Here is a 17426-nt window from a genome sequence, read left to right on the forward strand (position 1 = left end):
AGGGGCAGGCCAAAGGTCAGGGTAACAGGCAAACAGGAGTAGTCAGAGATGAGCCAAAATCAGTACACAGAAAGGTAAACGTAACAGAAACAAACTAACAAACAAAGTTGAACAGCAAAGCACACCTGCAGTGCACTAGTTAATAAAGAGTTTCTGTGATGGCCTGGGGTGGAGCCATACAGGGAGGAGAGGTGATAAAGGCAGCCAGAAAGTGAGTCGGGCCTCTAATGGACACATGGAGGAGAAGGTAAGCTGCCAGACATTATTGCATATCCATGACAGTGCCCTCCCTCTTATGGCCCCTCCCCTGCCTGGACCCAGGCCTAAAGGGAAATCCCAGATGAAACCTCCTCAACAGATGGGGCGCAAAGACCTCAGATGCAGAAATCCAAGACACCTCCTCAGGACCAAACACTCTCCAATGCACAAGGTACTGAAGAATGGCCCTGCAGAGCCGAGAATGCAGAATTCTACCAACCTCATACTTTAGGTTATCCTCAGAGAGCGGAAATGAGGTAGGGGAGGACGAGAGGAATCATTGAGGAACAAAGGCCTTTTAGGAATAAGCAAGGGCATGAGAGGATCAACAGGAATCTGAGGAGAGTCCCTCAGACCCTTAAAGATGAACTGGGCAACTAGCACAGGACCATCAGACTGGCCAGGGGTCAGAGGAACCCTGAGGTCAGGTTGGTTAGAAGGTGACATGACACAGGAGTCAAGCTGGATAGCAGAAAGACCAGCAGAATGCAGAGAGCCCTGAAAAAAAGGTTAAAAACCCCACTTGGCCGAATGAGGCAGTCTATCCAAAGGATGGATTGAGCCCCTTAGACAGGTTTGAATGGACGTAATAGTATTAGGAGGAGGCTAGGTTGCAGAAGGTCCTGAACAAGGAAAGGTAGGAGGCTCACAGGAACAGGCAACAGGAAGTTTCTCTTTTGGGGCAGCCTTGGGTAGGCAGGACTTGGAACAGGAGGGATCCCAAGCCAGGATCTGTCCGGCAGTCCAGTCAAGGTGTGGAGAATGGAGCCTTAACCAAGGAAGGCCCAAAACGATAGGAGCTGAGGCCTTAGGTAGGATAAGGAAGGATATCCAACTCCTGGTGAAGTGTCCCTACTGACATCTTAACAGGGAGTGTCTGGAAGCGAATAGGACCCCCTAGGAGAACAGTGCCATCAATCGCCAAGACCACCAATGGCGTGGTGAGGGGCAAGAGGGTAATGCGATTTCCCAGTCCATGAAATTGCCAGCGGCTCCGGAATCAAGATATGCCGAGACCGAATGAGAAGAAGCACCAAGATGAAGGGACACAGAAAGAAGAAGACAAGAAGGTGAAGGTGATATTTCTGGGTCCAATACTCCACCTTCCAGATGTATTGAACCTGAGCGTTTTTCCGGGCGAAGAGAGCAAGTGTCACGAAAATGACCTTTGCCCCCACAGTAGAGACACAGGCCCAGAGTTCTGCACTTAGCACGTTCCTCGGGAGATAGCCTGGTCCGACCCAGCTGCATGGGTTCCTCAGCTGGCAGGAGATGCTCCACGGGTTGAAGAGAGGGGAGCTCAGGCTGACCAAGGACCAAGGAGTGCCGACGTCGCTTTTCCAGGGACCTTTCTTGAAAGCGAATATCGATCTGGTTACACAAGGAGATAATTTTGTCCAGATTATTGGGGATGGTTCTTCCTGCTAACTCATCCTTCACCGTATCAGAAAGGCCATGCAAAAAGGTTGCGACTAAGGCCTCATTGTTCCAGCTCAACATAGCCAACAGTATGCGGAACTGAAGAGCATACTGTCCCACAGAAGCAGACTCTTGGTGGAGACGTAGAAGGGCGCTGGCCGCTGAAGAGACATGAGCCGGTTCTTCGAAGATATTCCGAAAAAGGTTCAAGAAGTCAGGCAGGCTAGAAACCACTGGATCATTCAGTTCCCACAGAGAGGCTGCCCAGGCTAAAGATTCACCGGAGAAGAGGGAAATGATATAGGTTATCTTAGCCCGATCAGACAGAAAGTGTTGGGGCAGGAGCTCAAAATGAATAGTGCATTGGCTAAGGAATCCCCTGCAGGCCTTAGAGTCCCCAGAGAAACGGGACAGAGCTGGCAGTTGCAGTGAAGGCGACTCTGCGACTGGTGTGATAGGCGCAGCCACTGGTTGTACTTGAGGTTGCTGATTCGGGGTTCCCAAAGAGGTCTGGAGCTGCTCGAAGTCCCCTAGGTCACGCTCTGTAGGGAGAGAGGAGAAGCAGCACACAGGACACAAGCGATAGTGATGGGTAAGTCGAGGTCGGGGCAACAGGCAGACAAGGGTAACCAAGGGACAGGCCAAAGGTCAGGTTAACAGGCAAACAGGAATAGTCAGAGACGAGCCAAAATCAGTACACAGAAAGGTAAACATAGCACACGGAAAACAGGAACAAGCTAACAAACAAAGTTGAACAGCAAAGCAGACCTGCAGTGCACTAGGTAATATAGAGTTCCTGTGATGGCCTGGGGTGGAGCCATACAGGGAGGAGAGGTGATAAAAGGCAGCCAGAAAGAGAGTCAGGCCTCTAATGGAGAAGGTAAGCTGCCAGGCATTATTGCATATCCATGACAAATTATTCTTGCGAAACGCGTAGAGGACATGCATCAAGTGCTGTGACAAGCATTTCATAACTTTCTGGTAAACCACTGAGTAATAGTGCTGCGACATGTAAATCTTTTATTTCTTCTTCTATGCCTCTCAGACATTCAGCCATTTCCAAGGTGTGCCTTATATAATCCTGCATATCTTGGCCTTTCATCAGCTTGGATTGGTATAGCTTTCTAATCAAATACAGTTTATTGCTGGGATTAGCACTATCATGCACCTTTTGGAACCCTTCCCACATTTCTTTAGCGGTTTCTTACTTACATGTGTGTGATTTGATCATCTATGCTAAGAGAGATTGTGCAGCTGCTCTGAGTTTTTGGTCTTTAGCTATCCACTCATCTGAAGCGTGTTCTGGCCTTACTTAATTTATACATTTCCACGTACCATCTGTTCATAGAAGTATTTTCATCTTGAACTTCTAAGATTGGTAGTTCTGGTTTGTCAAATTTGCAAATGTAAGCATTGTTGCAGCTGTGTTACCACAGAGGCAGATACAAACTTATAAACACTGCCATCTACTGTTTGAAGAATATAGCTCTACTAATACTGATGTACAGTAGTTGTTGCACAAAATACATTTTTCTCAACAGAAATCAACAAATAAAAAGCTCAAGGGACATTACATACAGTCAGTGGGATATAGATGTGTCCCTTGTGCTATTGTCTCCTCTATTAGCTGAAATCTTCCTCCATCGATTCTTTCTTACCCCCACCCCTGGAAGTGCAGTCGCTGTAGATCTGAGGGGAAGCTCTGAAATGAGGGGAAGCTGTTTTTTATTTTCCTTGCATGTCCCCCTCGGATCTATAGCGAGTGCACTTTCCTGTGCACTTGTAGTGCAAAGCGGATTTGCCTTTAGTAAATAACCCCCTATGTGTTATTTTTAACGTGCAATATGGTATCTGTTTTTTTGTGTATTGTCATGCATATTTAGTAGTTACATGTTTTGCTGAGTTTCCCTGCACACATTTTTACTTTCAACATCCAATTATGTGCAGAATAGAAAGAAAATCTGTTTTGCACTTGATTGCAAAGTTGAAGTGAAAAAAATAATAATAATCCTTTAGGAAATCAACCTCAATCACAAGTACACAGTGAGATCATAGAAGAGCAGGTTTATTTATATAAAAATTAGCTTTAATACAAATGTTAAAAGGTAACTGTTAAAAAATAAATAAAAAAAAGTTAAACGGTTTTAGAATAAGTATTAGTAGACAGTTATCAAACCACTGATGACAGGTTTTTAGAAGTAGGAAGAGTGAAGAATAAAGAACATAGGTAAATATAGAGGAGCTATACACACAAATCATATAACATATTGCGTCTTCTTTTTTATCTTCTGTAATTGGGTTTCATAGTCTGAAACAACAGGGAGAATCATAAAGGACTGAGGATACAGAGCTGCATTACTTGATGTGGTTTGTTTATGAATACATCTATATATTATAGAAGAACACAGGATCTAGTGTGGACAATTTGACCAACTGCTTGGAACACAGTGAGGGAGAGCTCTTCCTTATGAGACCCCATAAAGTAAAACATCTAGAAGGTTATTTACTAGCCTCCAAAATATGTCCAGTGAGATCTAGCAGAATGTAACCTCAAAAAAATGGAGTTGGAAAAAATACACAAAATGTATAACATTGTCACATTATTTGATTCATTATTAGATGGGGTGGAATGCACAATGAACTCCAGCCTTCAATTCAGTCTTGCACAGTTGTTCTCTTCTGTACTGAAATTGCTTACGCTAATTTCAATGCACACTACAAGCTTCTATTCCAGGTATGACAGAGCTTTAGAAAACCTGTGCCTCTTTATTGTAAGCTTGCTAGAACCCACTGTTGCTTATCTTTGACAAGATAAGAATAAAAAGTACAATAAATAGGAAAAAAATGTAAAGCACCCCTTCCCTCTGTGCTCGCACGCAGAAGGGAATGCATACGTAAGTCGCGCCCGCATATGTAAACGATGTTCAAACCACACATGTGAGGTATCGCTGCAATCATTGGAGTGAGAACAATAATTGTAGCATTAGACCTCCTCTGTGAAGCGTCGTACACACAACCGTTTTCCTCGGCAAAAACCATCAAGAAAACTGCTGGCAGAGCTTTTTTACCGAAAAAAACGGTCGTGTGTATGTTTTTTGTCGAGAAAACTGTCGTGGATCTCAACGAGAAAAAAAGAGAACATGCGCTCTTTTTTCTCTCGGGAGTCTCAATTTTCTTGTTGCGGTTCTCGTCGGGCTGGTTTACGTGGAGAAACACGTTTGTGTGTATGCTTAAAAACCCGCACATGCTCAGAATAAAGTATGAGACGGGAGCGCACCTTCGGTAAAAGTAGCGTTCGTAATGGAGATAGCACATTCATCACGATGTAACAGACTAAAAAGCGCAAACTTTTACTTAACACGCGGTAACATGAGATTAGCAAAAGCAGCCCCAAGGGTGGCGCCAGTGGAATCGAACTTCCCCTTTATAGTGCCGTCGTACTTGTTGTACATCACCGCGTTTGAGAACAACAAGATTTTGTCTCGACAGTGTGTGTGCAAGGAAAGCTTGACAAGAACCTCGTCGAGGAAAACAACGTTTCTTTTACGACAAGATTCTCGGTCGTGTGTACGAGGCATAAAGGCCTCATTCACACGAGGCGGACTCCGTCGCTTTGGAGCCTGCCAGCTCAGAAGGAGATCTCTCCGCTGAGCCGGCGGATGACAAGTCCCTCTCTGCTCACTGAGCTGGGAGGGGCTTGTGCAGCGCTGCTGTCTCCTATGGAGAGATCTGATGGAAACGGACAGCATATCCATTTTTATTAGATCTCACCCGATCCGCCATGGACTTATCGCCATACCTCTGATTTTGGCGGATCGAGTTGGATGTCAGCGGACATGTCTCCGCTGACATCCGACGCTCCATAGGCTTGCATGGAGCAGCCGTTCAGGTCCGCCAACAAAACTGTAGTTTGTCGCCATTCCACAAGCGTGTGCAATTTTAATGCGTGACATGTTAGGTATCTATTTACTCGGTGTAACATCATCTTTCACATTATATAAAAAAAGCTAACTTTAGAGTTTTGTTTTATTTGTTATTCATTAAATTGTATTTTTTCCCAAAAAATTGCATTTGAAAGACAGCTGCGAAAATAAAGTCTGACATAACATATTGCATCAACAGCCATTATATTCTCTAGGGTCTCTGCTAAAAAACAATATATAATATTTGGGGGTTCTAAGTAAATTTCTAGCATACATACTAAACAACAAATGTCAGAAAAGTCCTGGTCTTTAATAAATATCTTAGTTTTTCATTTTATGTTTTTTTTTTCTATGTGGTGGACTATAGTACATCATCGCTATTTGCATTATGCTCCTAGACACATTTCTGTGTTTGTCATTCCACACAATAGTTCATATCTACACATTACCTGTGGTGGAGCAATTGTTTGCAATGGTCTGGGTGGAGGAGGAGCAGTTGGCCTCTGCAATTGAATTAAAAACATTAAAGTAGTTAAAAGTCAATGACCATCCAAAGCAATAGAAAAAAGGGGAAGTCAGAGAGGAGCTAACAGCAGGGAAGTGAAGGCGAATAGAAATGGGATGGGGAGAGCTGAGTTTACAAAGTGACAAAAGTGAACTCTTCTATTCCCCAAGCATGCAAATACGGTGGTGTCTTCATAATCTGCTCCATTAGCTGTTTCAACTGTAATCCTTGTTTCCCCAAAATATTCATCCTTAGCAGACGAAACAACGTCGTTACTGATTTTCTAATGTTGACTTTTGGTCATGTGTCAGTAGCCCTTATCTCTCTCTCTAACCACTTCCTCTTGATGGTTACATTTTCAAAGCGCTGTGGCTGTGGTAGGATTTACAGAAATGTCATGTGAGCTGTGATTGACAGCCTGGCTTTAGCTTCCCTGTGTGATGCAAGAGACATCATGCTCTTGAGTCTCTGGCTGGAGAAAGGTTTCTTGTAAATGAATATTTTCGGACTATTCTTCGGTCAGTTTCTTATAAAAAGTTATTTTTGGCAGTGGTGTAGTGCTTGCCCCTACAGGAGCCGCAGAATATGATGTCTTAAAATGTGAGTTGAGAAATAGGCCCAATCTCAAATCAGATAAGCAAGCGCTCTTGGTGCAGTAAACACACATCTTATTACTGCCAACACTAATGGCAACAGCTACTATCTAAAATAGGTTTATAAAAAAAAAACTGAAAAAAACAGCAAATATACAAAACAAGTCACATTAGACAGGCAGCTCTTCACAAAACATATGCGGTCTGATCATTAAATGTTCATCATGTGAGGACCATATACAGAAATGTAGAGGTACGTTATACCTGATAAAGACAACCACCAGTCCTTTAAATCCCTTAAATGGAAATCTTGCTGACGCCAAAGATTGACACCTCCACACGTGCACTAAAAGAAAATGAGGGGGGTGTGGATAGATATCCCCTCTTGGTTCAACTCTTACCAGAGAGAGCTTATATATCAGCATGTGTGTCACGGGTTACAAGGCGAACCCCATGGGTGTCTCTACTCCCTGCTCAATACTGGCCAGCCACTCTGATCATCACTCAGTGATTTCAATAAAAGAAAAAAGAAACGGACATAGTGTAATCACATTTTAAAAACTTTAATTACAATCACAAGCCCCCTTTCGGATGTACACTCATATAGAACATAAAAGTCACAGCCTTAATTCATATAGATTCAGCTTCAGAAAGCATACGGTGTCTCCTAGCGCTCACTGTTTAACAGAGCCTCTGGGATTGTAGCCTTAGTTCCTGGTAATCGCTGATGTCACCACGCTCGTCGATTGGCTCCACACTGATGCGTTTCGTTATTCAACATCATCTGAGGGTGGAGTGCCGTCTTGGTGGTATAAGTTAAAAAGAAAAAACAAGAAACCGCGCTAGTAACCTCCCACCCTATACCCCAGGCAGCAGCTGGCGTGCGATAACACAAAGGCAAAAATTAAACAGAAAAAAAGCCGCGCCACAAAACAGTCAATTGAAACACACAGTCTCTGAGCTTGTGATTTGGTTCCGTAATTGATTAAAACAGTTGTATGTTCACAAGGTAGGCAGATTGGACCCTGGCGAAAATACTTCATACGTTTTCACACCACCAAGTGACACATAAACAAAAGTGACCCTCCACCGGAAAGAAGAGCCACTTACCAAAAGGCAAGCAGTTAAGGCAGATGGCTATAACCCAGCCGAGGCCTTTAATCCTTGGACGTTATCCACCAGGGAGCCCCCTGTCCTTTCAGTGTGATGTCAGCTCCAACGTTTCAGATATAAACAAAAAAAGAGGCGCACATAGCGTAACTCTATAACCATACACTTTTATTTTAAAAAAGAAGGTAAAACATACTCACAAACGAGCGTATAAAAACAGCATCTGTATAAATTGCCGGCCGGCCGGCATACAGGAGCCCTACTCCTTGGCGTGGTGACGTCACTGCGTGATCCTCCCAGACGCGTTTGGTCACTAATTGGACGTTGTCAATGGGGGTAGGGCCATGCAGTAAATCACCTTCTATAAATAGACCCACTGCCTATTGTGAGAGGATGCCACATGAGTCCAGGAACGCCATCTTTAATATGGTAAAACTTTGCCCTTACTCGGACCGCACACCGCGAGTCCACTTGCAAGGCAGCAAAGACTAAATTTAGCGAAAATAACTTAACTAAAAAACATAAAAACACCCGTAGCGGGCGGAAACCAGATTTATGTCTCAAAAACTGGCGGCTGCCAGAAAATAAGGAAGGGGCATTTGAGAAGGACAGGGAGGAAGTTGGATGCCTGGCACTAGACACTCTTCCTGTAGCGTCTCCTCGTAAGCTCACCACTGCCATCTAGCGTATAAACGTGAGGCTGATTCACCCCAACGTGAAGAGGAAGGGATAGGAAATAATCTCAATCCCATAACAAACCTCCAGCACATTACAGCCTCAAAAGGTCAAACGACCACATTGAAGACCGGAAAGCACCGTAAATCAAAATAATTCTTTGGATATTAGTCCATAAAAATTATATAATATAATAGACCTAAATAACAAAAAGTGTTAATTCCTTACAAAAGGACATACTAATAGTCCACAAAATCTGAGTGATCTGGTGAGGAATTATATATGTGATAGAATGTGAAATTATAAAGACTTATACATTAAAAATATTGCACACAGACCCCAGTGAGAGTGCCTGTTAATTGATTTAAAGAGTCGCGTGCCTGGTGATAAGACCAGGAGGTCAGGCAAAACCGAACCTCCCAATTATGAGTGCTGACATGTGAAAATCTAAAAAAACAGTTAGATTTACACGTTATCTGGCTCCACCCTCAGATGATGTTGAATGATGAAACATGTCAGGGTGGAGCAAAACAACGAGCGTAGTGACCAGGGGGTGGAGAGCCCCGTGGGGTTCGCCTTGTAACCCGTGACACACATGCTGATATCCAAGCTCTCTCTGGTCAGAGTTGACCCAAGAGGGGGTATCTATCTACACACCCCCTCCTTTTCTTTTAGTGCACGTGTGGAGGTGTCATTCTTTGGCATCAGCAAGATTTCCATTTAAGGGATTTAAAGGACTGGTGGTTGTCTTTATCAGTTATAACATACCTCTACATTTCTGTATATGGACCTCACAGGATGAACATTTAATGATCAGACCACATATGTTTTGTTAAGAACTTTATATGTATAAACACTGCCTGGGTCTAATGTGACTTGTTTTGTATAGAATATGATGTTTGCTCTCTGTTCTGCCATGAATCTTTAAGCTGCTTGGACCCCACTGACACAGTCTTTTTCAAATCTTGACATGTTTAGTACCTATTTACTTACCAAAAAAATCAGCTTTTTTTGCTAGAGAATTATTTAGATATTTCTGCAGCTGTTTATCAAATGTAAATTTTCCGAAAAAATTACAATTAAATTTAATTTGCAAACTATTACAATATAATTATTGTAATAGTTTGCAAACAAAATGTAATTTTTTTAGAAAATTTGCACTTGATAAACAGTTGCAGAAATATCTAAATAATTTTCCACCAAAAAAAGCTGATTTTAATATGTTATTGAAAATGTCAAAATTGCTCTAGATGGCAAACGGTTAATCCAATTATACTGGCTAAAATAATTAAATGCAATTTTATTTACAGCTAGTTTAAGCAACCAAATCTGTCTTTATATTATACACCTGTCATTTCCTGTACAGCAGCACTCAACTGGGAGAGGAAAGATCTCACAGGGCTCTATTGCTTTGAACAGTGCTGTCAGTCTAAAGCCTCAGGCCTCGTACACACGACCGAGGAACTCGTCGTAAATGAAACATCTTTTTCCCCGACGAGTTCCTTGTTAGGCTTGTCGAGAATCTTGACAAGCTTTCTTTGCGTACACACTGTCAAGACAAAATCTCATCGTTCTCAAACGCGGTCACGTACAACACGTACGACGGCACTATAAAGGGGAAGTTCGATTCCACTGGCGCCACCCTTGGGGCTGCTTTTGCTAATCTCATGTTACTGCGTGTTAGTAAAAGTTTGGTAAGAGACGATTCGCGCTTTTCAGTCTGTTACAGCGTGACAAATGTGGTATTTCCATTACGAACGCTACTTTTACCGAAGGTGCGCTCCCGTCTCATACTTTATTCTGAGCATGCGCCGGTTTCTAAGCATACACACAAACGTGTTTCTTGTTGTAAACCAGCCCGATGAGAAACACGACAAGGAAATTGAGACTCCCGACGAGGAAAAAGAGAACTTGTTCTCTTTTTTTCTCATCGAGTTCCACGTCAGTTTTCTCGACGAAAAACATACAAACAACCGTTTTCCTCTGCAAAAAAGCTCTGCCACCAAGTTTCCTGATGGATTCTGTCGAGGAAAACGGTCGTGTGTACAAGGCCTCATACACACGATCGGATTTCCATCGGACAAAGCGTAGGACTTTTGTCCGAATGGTGTTTACCAGGAACTTGTCTTGCATACAAACGGCAAAACTATGTGTTTTTTCAGCTCTTTAGCGCCACCCTTTGGGCAACTTCTGCTAATGTCGTGTTATGGTTTGCATTGCTTCTGAGCATGTGTGTTTGTACTTTGGAGTTTTGTCCGAAGGACTTGTGTACACACGATCAGATAATCCGACAACACACATTTGTTGGCGGACAATTTTAAAGAATGCTATCGAACGTTTGTTGGTGGAAAATCTGACAACAATTGTCCGAGGGAGCATACAAACGGTCGGATTTTCCAACAACAGCCTGTTATCACACAATTCCTGTTGGATAATCCGATCGTGTGTATGAGGCCTTACACTGTAAACATAAGGAGGAAAGATCACAGGGATGGGGTTTGGGGTAATTTCCTTACTAAAGTGATATTTTTAGGTCTGTTTAAAACCTGAAGAAATATAAATGTTAAAATAAAATTAAAAACACTACACGTTTGCTTAAAGTGGAACTACACAGTATACACTGTATCATGAACATTCAAAGTGAACTCATCCATCCATCCATGACTCCATGCTTTAGTTTGTTGAGAAATTATTTTTCTCTAGCTGAAAATAAATATAAAGTTCTTGTGCGCTGTTATGGACCTCACAGCCAACCAAAACTGATTTATAAAATAAATTCCAAATAATAATATATCACCCTAGAAATACACATGAAAAAGCTGTAACCATTATCAAGTGACCTCAACACTCTAAAACAAATAATGAAAATATAATGTATCGCTAATTACTCTAATAATAAAGTGCTAGGTGAATATAACAATAGAAGATGAATAAATATTATATAAAGTGCATCACTTCGAGATGGCATCTGAATAAAAAATCAATCAACTAGATAAAAGTCCATAAAGATAGAAATATAGTAAACTATAAACAAGTCCTTATGTAAAGTGCATATAAATAGTGCATCCACAAAGAATCTGATGATCCACGGAGAGAATCAGGCCCCATACACACCATAGAATCTATCCGCAGATAAATCCCATCAAATGGGTTTCTGCGGATAGATCCTATGGTGTGTACACGCCAACGGATATTTATCCGCAGAGAAATCTCCCCTGGGATGGATTTCCAGCAGATGGATATTTGCTGACATGCACAACAAATCCATCTGCTGGAATCCATTCCAACGGATGGATCCGCTCGTCTGTACAGACTTACCGGATCCATCCGTCTAAAGGGATTCCCCGCACGCGTCGTAATGATTTGACGCATGCGTGGAATTCCTTATATGACAGCGTCGCGCCCGTCGCCGCGTCATAATCGCGGCGACGGCGCGACACGTCATCGGCAGAGGATTTCAGCGCGGATTTCAATGCGATGGTGTGTACACGCCATCGCATAGAAATCCTCTGAAATCCTCGAGAGGATTTATCCGCGGATACGGTCCGCTGGACCGTATCTGCGGATAAATCCTCTCGTGTGTATGGGGCCTCAGTCTTTAAAAAAACAGGATGAGTTCATATGTAAACAGAATGGAGAAGGGGGGGGGAGGGACAGGTAAGGGAGTCCAAATCTGCAGGTGTATGTAGATATCACAGAATTATATCTCAAATCCTCCCACAGTGGTGCTAGCCTCCCAACTAGATGGACCCCAACGGGTCTAGTAGTGCATCAAACGGTGATGAACAGCAGAAGGCAATTGCTTTCTCATCCTTGGTGTGTCCTGGACAGGGAACCATGCAGCTCTACCTCCGATCTCACCAACAATTTCCTGGGAAATATCAACTCCAGATCCACTGGGTTAAAAGAAAAGAAAAGGTCCATAGTATAGAATATTTTAAAAGCAGGTTTTTGCGTATATTAAAAATAAGCGATAACAGTAAAAGATGGCAAAAAACACCAGACAACAAAATAAACGTCATATGCAGGGACTTTCCGTCACGGCCATAACCAGAAGTGACGTCACCAAGCTCCTCCCAACGCGTTGCGTCACTACACGTGACTTTATCAAGTCACATCCCAAGTCACGTGTGTAGTGATGCAACGCGTCGGGGGGAGCTTGGTGACATCAGTTACGGTTACAGTCGTGACCGGAAGTCCCTGCATATGACGTTTATTTTGTTGTCTGGCGTTTTTTGCCGTTTTTACTGTATCGCATATTTTTAATAAATGCAAGAACCTGCTTTTAAAATCTACTATACTATGGTGAACCTTCTTTTTTTCTTTTAACCCCATGGATCTGGAGTTAATATTTCCCAGGAAATCGTTGGTGAGATCGGAGGTATAGCTACAGTGGTTCCCTTTCCAGGACACACCAAGGAGGAGAAAGCAATTGACTTCTGCTGTTCATCACCGTTTGATGCACTACTAGACCTGTTGTGGTCCATCAATGAGGTTAGAGGCTAGCACAACTGGGGGAGGATTCGAGATATAATTCTGTGATATCTACATAAACCTGCAGATTTGGACTCCCTTACCCGTCCCTCTCCCCCTCTCCATTCTGTTTACATATGAAATCATCCTGTTGTTTTAAAGACTGATTCTCTCCATGGATCATCAGATTCTTTGTGGATGCACTATTTATATGCACTTTACATATATTTCTATCTTTATGGACTTTTATCTAGTTGATTGATTTTTTATTTAGATGCCATCTCGATGTAATGCACTTTATATCATATTTATTCATCTTCTATTGTCATGCCGCGTACACACGATCATTTTTCGGCATGAAAAAAACAACGTTTCAAAAAAATGTCATTTAAAATGATTGTGTGTGGGCTTCACATCATTTTTCGGGTTCTGAAAAACGTCAAATTTTTTTTCCGAACGTGCTGCATTTTTTAACAACGTTTTAAACTATATCGTTTTTCGGGTTGTAAAAAATGATCGTGTGTGGGCTAAAACAACATAAAAAACCTGCGCATGCTCAGAAGCAAGTTATGAGATGGGAGCGCTTGTTCTGGTAAAACTACCATTCGTAATGGAGTAAGCACATTCATCACGCTGTAACAGACAGAAAAGCGCGAATTGTCTTTTACTAACAGGAAATCAGCTAAAGCAGCCCCAAGGGTGGCGTCATCTGCATAGAACTTCCCCTTTATACTGCCGTTGTGCGTGTTGTACGTCACCGCGCTTTGCTAGAGCATTTTTTTTAAACGATTGTGTGTGGGCAACGTCGCTTTAATGATGAAGTTGGAAAAAACAACGTTTTTTCCACATGCCGAAAAACTTACTTTTTTTCCTGCCGAAAAATGATCATGTGTACGCGGCATTATTTTCACCTAGCACTTTATTATTAGAGTAATTAGCGCTACTTCATTCAAATGAAAGTGGTGTGCTAATTCAAGGAGCTATGCAGAAACAAAAAGACAAAAATGCAGTAATATGCTATAATGTTGTGAAACAATAATAAAGTGTGCTAATTCAAGAAGCTATGCAGCAAAAATAAACAAATATGCATTAATGATTATCCCTAATATAAAAAAAGAAATAAAAAAAATGCAGTAATACATGACTTTCAAAGATTCAAGAAGCTATGAAAAAGTCACATGTCCAGTAACGTAACGCGTAGGAGAAGTCAGTGACATGAATTCCGGTCACGGCCGAGACTGGAAGTAGGGATTTTATCGATACTGCTTGCTTTTAACCTAGATGTAAGGTATTATGTTTTACTAAAACAATTTCTTCTGAGAAATTACTACACTATGGAGTTCTTATTTGTCTTGTAAGGCCTGTGAATAGAGGAGAGGAGGAGATCTAATACAGCATAGCAGATATTTATCCTCGATTACTGAGCCATATACCACATCCCTGGGTTTATGCTATAAGGAGAGGAGAGTGGAATGTGATTGTCCATAAAGGACCCACATATTAAAGCCTTGCCAGACCAGCTGTGGATTTCGATGCAGGAGAGGACAGGATATTGGAACATGAACTGTGGTTAAGGAGATTTTATATATATATATATATATATATATATATATATATATATATATATATATATATATCTATATATATATATATATATATATATATATATATATATATATATATATATATATATATATATATACATACCAAAGCGCCACTAGACCCGTTGTGGTCTTGTTTAAGGTGAGCTACTAGGGCACACTCCTGATGGGAGCAACTGTGTTCACAACTTTCAAGAACTATTTTTTTTTTGGGCACTTGATCTTCACATCTCACCACTTTTTGATGCACATGCACTTTATTATTTGGGACTTATCTTAATATCTTTTTTTTGTAAAATGTGAAATGTACTTTATCACTGTTTCATATATTATCGCATATATTTTTTTTTTATTTTTTTTTAAATTAGGGGTAGTCATTCTTACATATTATCCTTTTGTTTGCTGCCTAGCTTCTTGAATAAGTGCACTTTATCACTGTTTCACATATTATCGCAGATCACTGCATTATTTCTATTTATTTTTAATTAGGGATAGTCATTCATGTACCGTATTTATCGGCATATACCGCGCACTATTTTGCCCTGAAAATCAGGGCAAAATCGTGGGTGCGCGGTATACGCCGATACCCGCTTTCCCGCGCTGAATTTGAATACTGCGCCGGCATATACCGAGCTCAGTACACTCGTGTATCTTCGGGCAGTTCCGACGCCTCTCGCGTTGACGTCCTGGACGTACAGGACGTCACCACGAGAGTAGCCGAGCCTGCCCGACGATACACGAGTGTACTGCGCTCGGTATATGTCGGCGCAGTATTCAAACTCGGCGCGGCAAACGAGCGGGGAGGATGTGAAGACGCCGCAGAAGGACGCCGGACCCGACGAAGAGGACACCCGAAGCCGCAGATGGACCCCAGACCCGACGAGGCCGCCGATGGACGCCGCGGAAGACACCAAAACTGTAAGTACAAAAAATCTTTTTTTCACAGGAATCCGGGTCAAGTTTAGGGGTGCGCGCTATACGCGGGAGCGCGCTATACCCCGGTAAATACGGTATATTTGTCATTTTTTTCTGTATATCTTCTTGTATTAGCGCACTTTATCACTGTTTTACTTAATATTGCATATTATCACATATTACAGCATTTTTATTTATTTTTTATATTAGGAATAATCATTCATGCATATTTGTTTATTTTTGCTGCATAGCTTCTTGAATTAGCACACTTTATCATTGTTTCACAACTTTATCGCACATTATCGCTTATTACTGCATTTTTTTGCTGTGGCCATCTTGAGTAAGGGCAGATGATTCATGTAACATTTACTTCCTGTGATCCATCTGCCCTTAGCTCAGTCATGCAGGCAGGAGGGCGTTCTTAGCTGAGAATTTTACAAGGATGACATGTCCACCTGCATGTCATATGTAGATATTTTTCACATTATCACCATTTAGTATACTGTAACAAGATATTACCTGAGGCTTCTGAGACGGAGCTGGAGGCTGAGCGAGGGACTGGGAGTCTCCAAGATAAGTCTGTGATAAGGAACAGAGAAAGTGATAGCATGATCCTGTTGGTTTTCGTTTATAAGGGCATTTTGGTAAGCGTTCCTAAGGCCATACCAATGCCAATCTATACAGCTTTTCTACGTCACTAAACAATTTTGACCCCTTCTAGCCTTTAATAGGGCAATGTCAATATTAAAAAAATGCTGGATCGTCTGTCCTTTTTATGGATTGTGTAAATACATTTAAATAAAGAAAACGTTACTATTATGATACCCTAAATCATCATGATCAACCTGGCAACATCTAGGGCCTTCAGACTGTCCAAAAAAAAAAAAAAATGATATGATGGATGAAAGTAAAAGAAAAATAAAACTGTGTTACTGATGTAGTTCCCTCCTAGATAGTCTGTTAGGTTTGACTAGGCAAATTTAGTGCCCTGGCAAATTTAGTGCCGTGGCAAATTTAGTGCCGTGGTTCTACCTATCAAAAGAGCAGTGTGTGTGTGATTACTTTGGGCTGCTGTGGGCTCTGCCGGCTGCAAGATCTGCACAACATAGTGGGTGGGAGAGTCAGATGAGCAGCCTGAATATTTTTGTAGCTCCAGCAGAGCAGGGACTTTTCCTGGGAGAAGAGGTTCCCAGTCAGACAAGCTGCTTGGTCATCTTTCCATCCTTCTGATGATCCAGCCTATTCATCAAAGTCCCAGCTGTGCTAAGCTGGTGGGCCTATCTTTCTATAAGTCCTTGGAAGCTAAAAGAGGGGTCAAGGAGGCGATCTTATCTAGTAGCTCTACATAGAATGCATCAATGTAAGAAACCTTAAGCCTTTACAACCACTTTAAAGTTGTATGTTGGGAAAAATATTATAATAAAAAAACATACGGTAAATTTCTATAATACATGCACATTTCTCAATGTTTTATACCTTTATAGACTCTTTGAAGTACAGAAAAACATGTGTTAAACTGCCTGAAATGCTCTCAGCTCCTGTTGTGGGCTGACAACACAGCGATTTTGAGGACTGAGTGATGTCATCCTTGCAAAGTTTTTTTTTTTTTATAAACTATTAAAAACCGCCCCTATGCTATTATTCACAACACAGACACTAATCATTCTGTAGTCCTAAAAATGGGGAAAATAATTATTTGATCCCCTGCAGATTTTGTAAGTTTGCCCACTTACAAAGAAATGAAGGGTCCATAATTTCAGACAAAATATCAACCAAAAATCCAGAAAAAACACATGATACAAATGTTATACATTGAGTTGCAGTTCAGTGAGTAAAATGAGTATTTTATCCCCTACCAACCAACAATAATTCTGACTCCCACAGACTGGCTACATGTGCTCATGTGGTAGACATGTGCATTCGTTTTCGTCCGAATTTCAGGTATTTTCGTAAT

The 17426-nt window shown here is 41.6% G+C and overlaps 1 protein-coding gene across 4 annotated transcripts in view; it reads right to left on the reverse strand.

Annotated features, from left to right (window-relative positions):
• Positions 1–3494: 3494 nt before the first annotated feature.
• LOC120933098 (zinc metalloproteinase-disintegrin-like batroxstatin-2) overlaps positions 3495–17426 on the reverse strand; it is a 130496-nt gene continuing 116564 nt past the window's right edge. The window contains exons 22-24 of one of the 4 annotated variants that reach the window (XM_040346095.1): positions 15992–16051; positions 6050–6103; positions 3495–3985 (exon numbers count right to left, since the gene is read on the reverse strand). In XM_040346095.1, the coding sequence (XP_040202029.1) occupies positions 3959–3985; positions 6050–6103; positions 15992–16051 (141 nt within the window). In that variant the 3' untranslated portion in view covers positions 3495–3958. The remainder of the gene's footprint in view (positions 3986–6049; positions 6104–15991; positions 16052–17426) is intronic. The other 3 variants (XM_040346094.1, XM_040346097.1, XM_040346096.1) reach the window with 3 other exon arrangements.

This window comes from Rana temporaria, chromosome 3 (assembly GCF_905171775.1).
Source record: "Rana temporaria chromosome 3, aRanTem1.1, whole genome shotgun sequence".
NCBI classification, from domain to species: domain Eukaryota; kingdom Metazoa; phylum Chordata; class Amphibia; order Anura; family Ranidae; genus Rana; species Rana temporaria.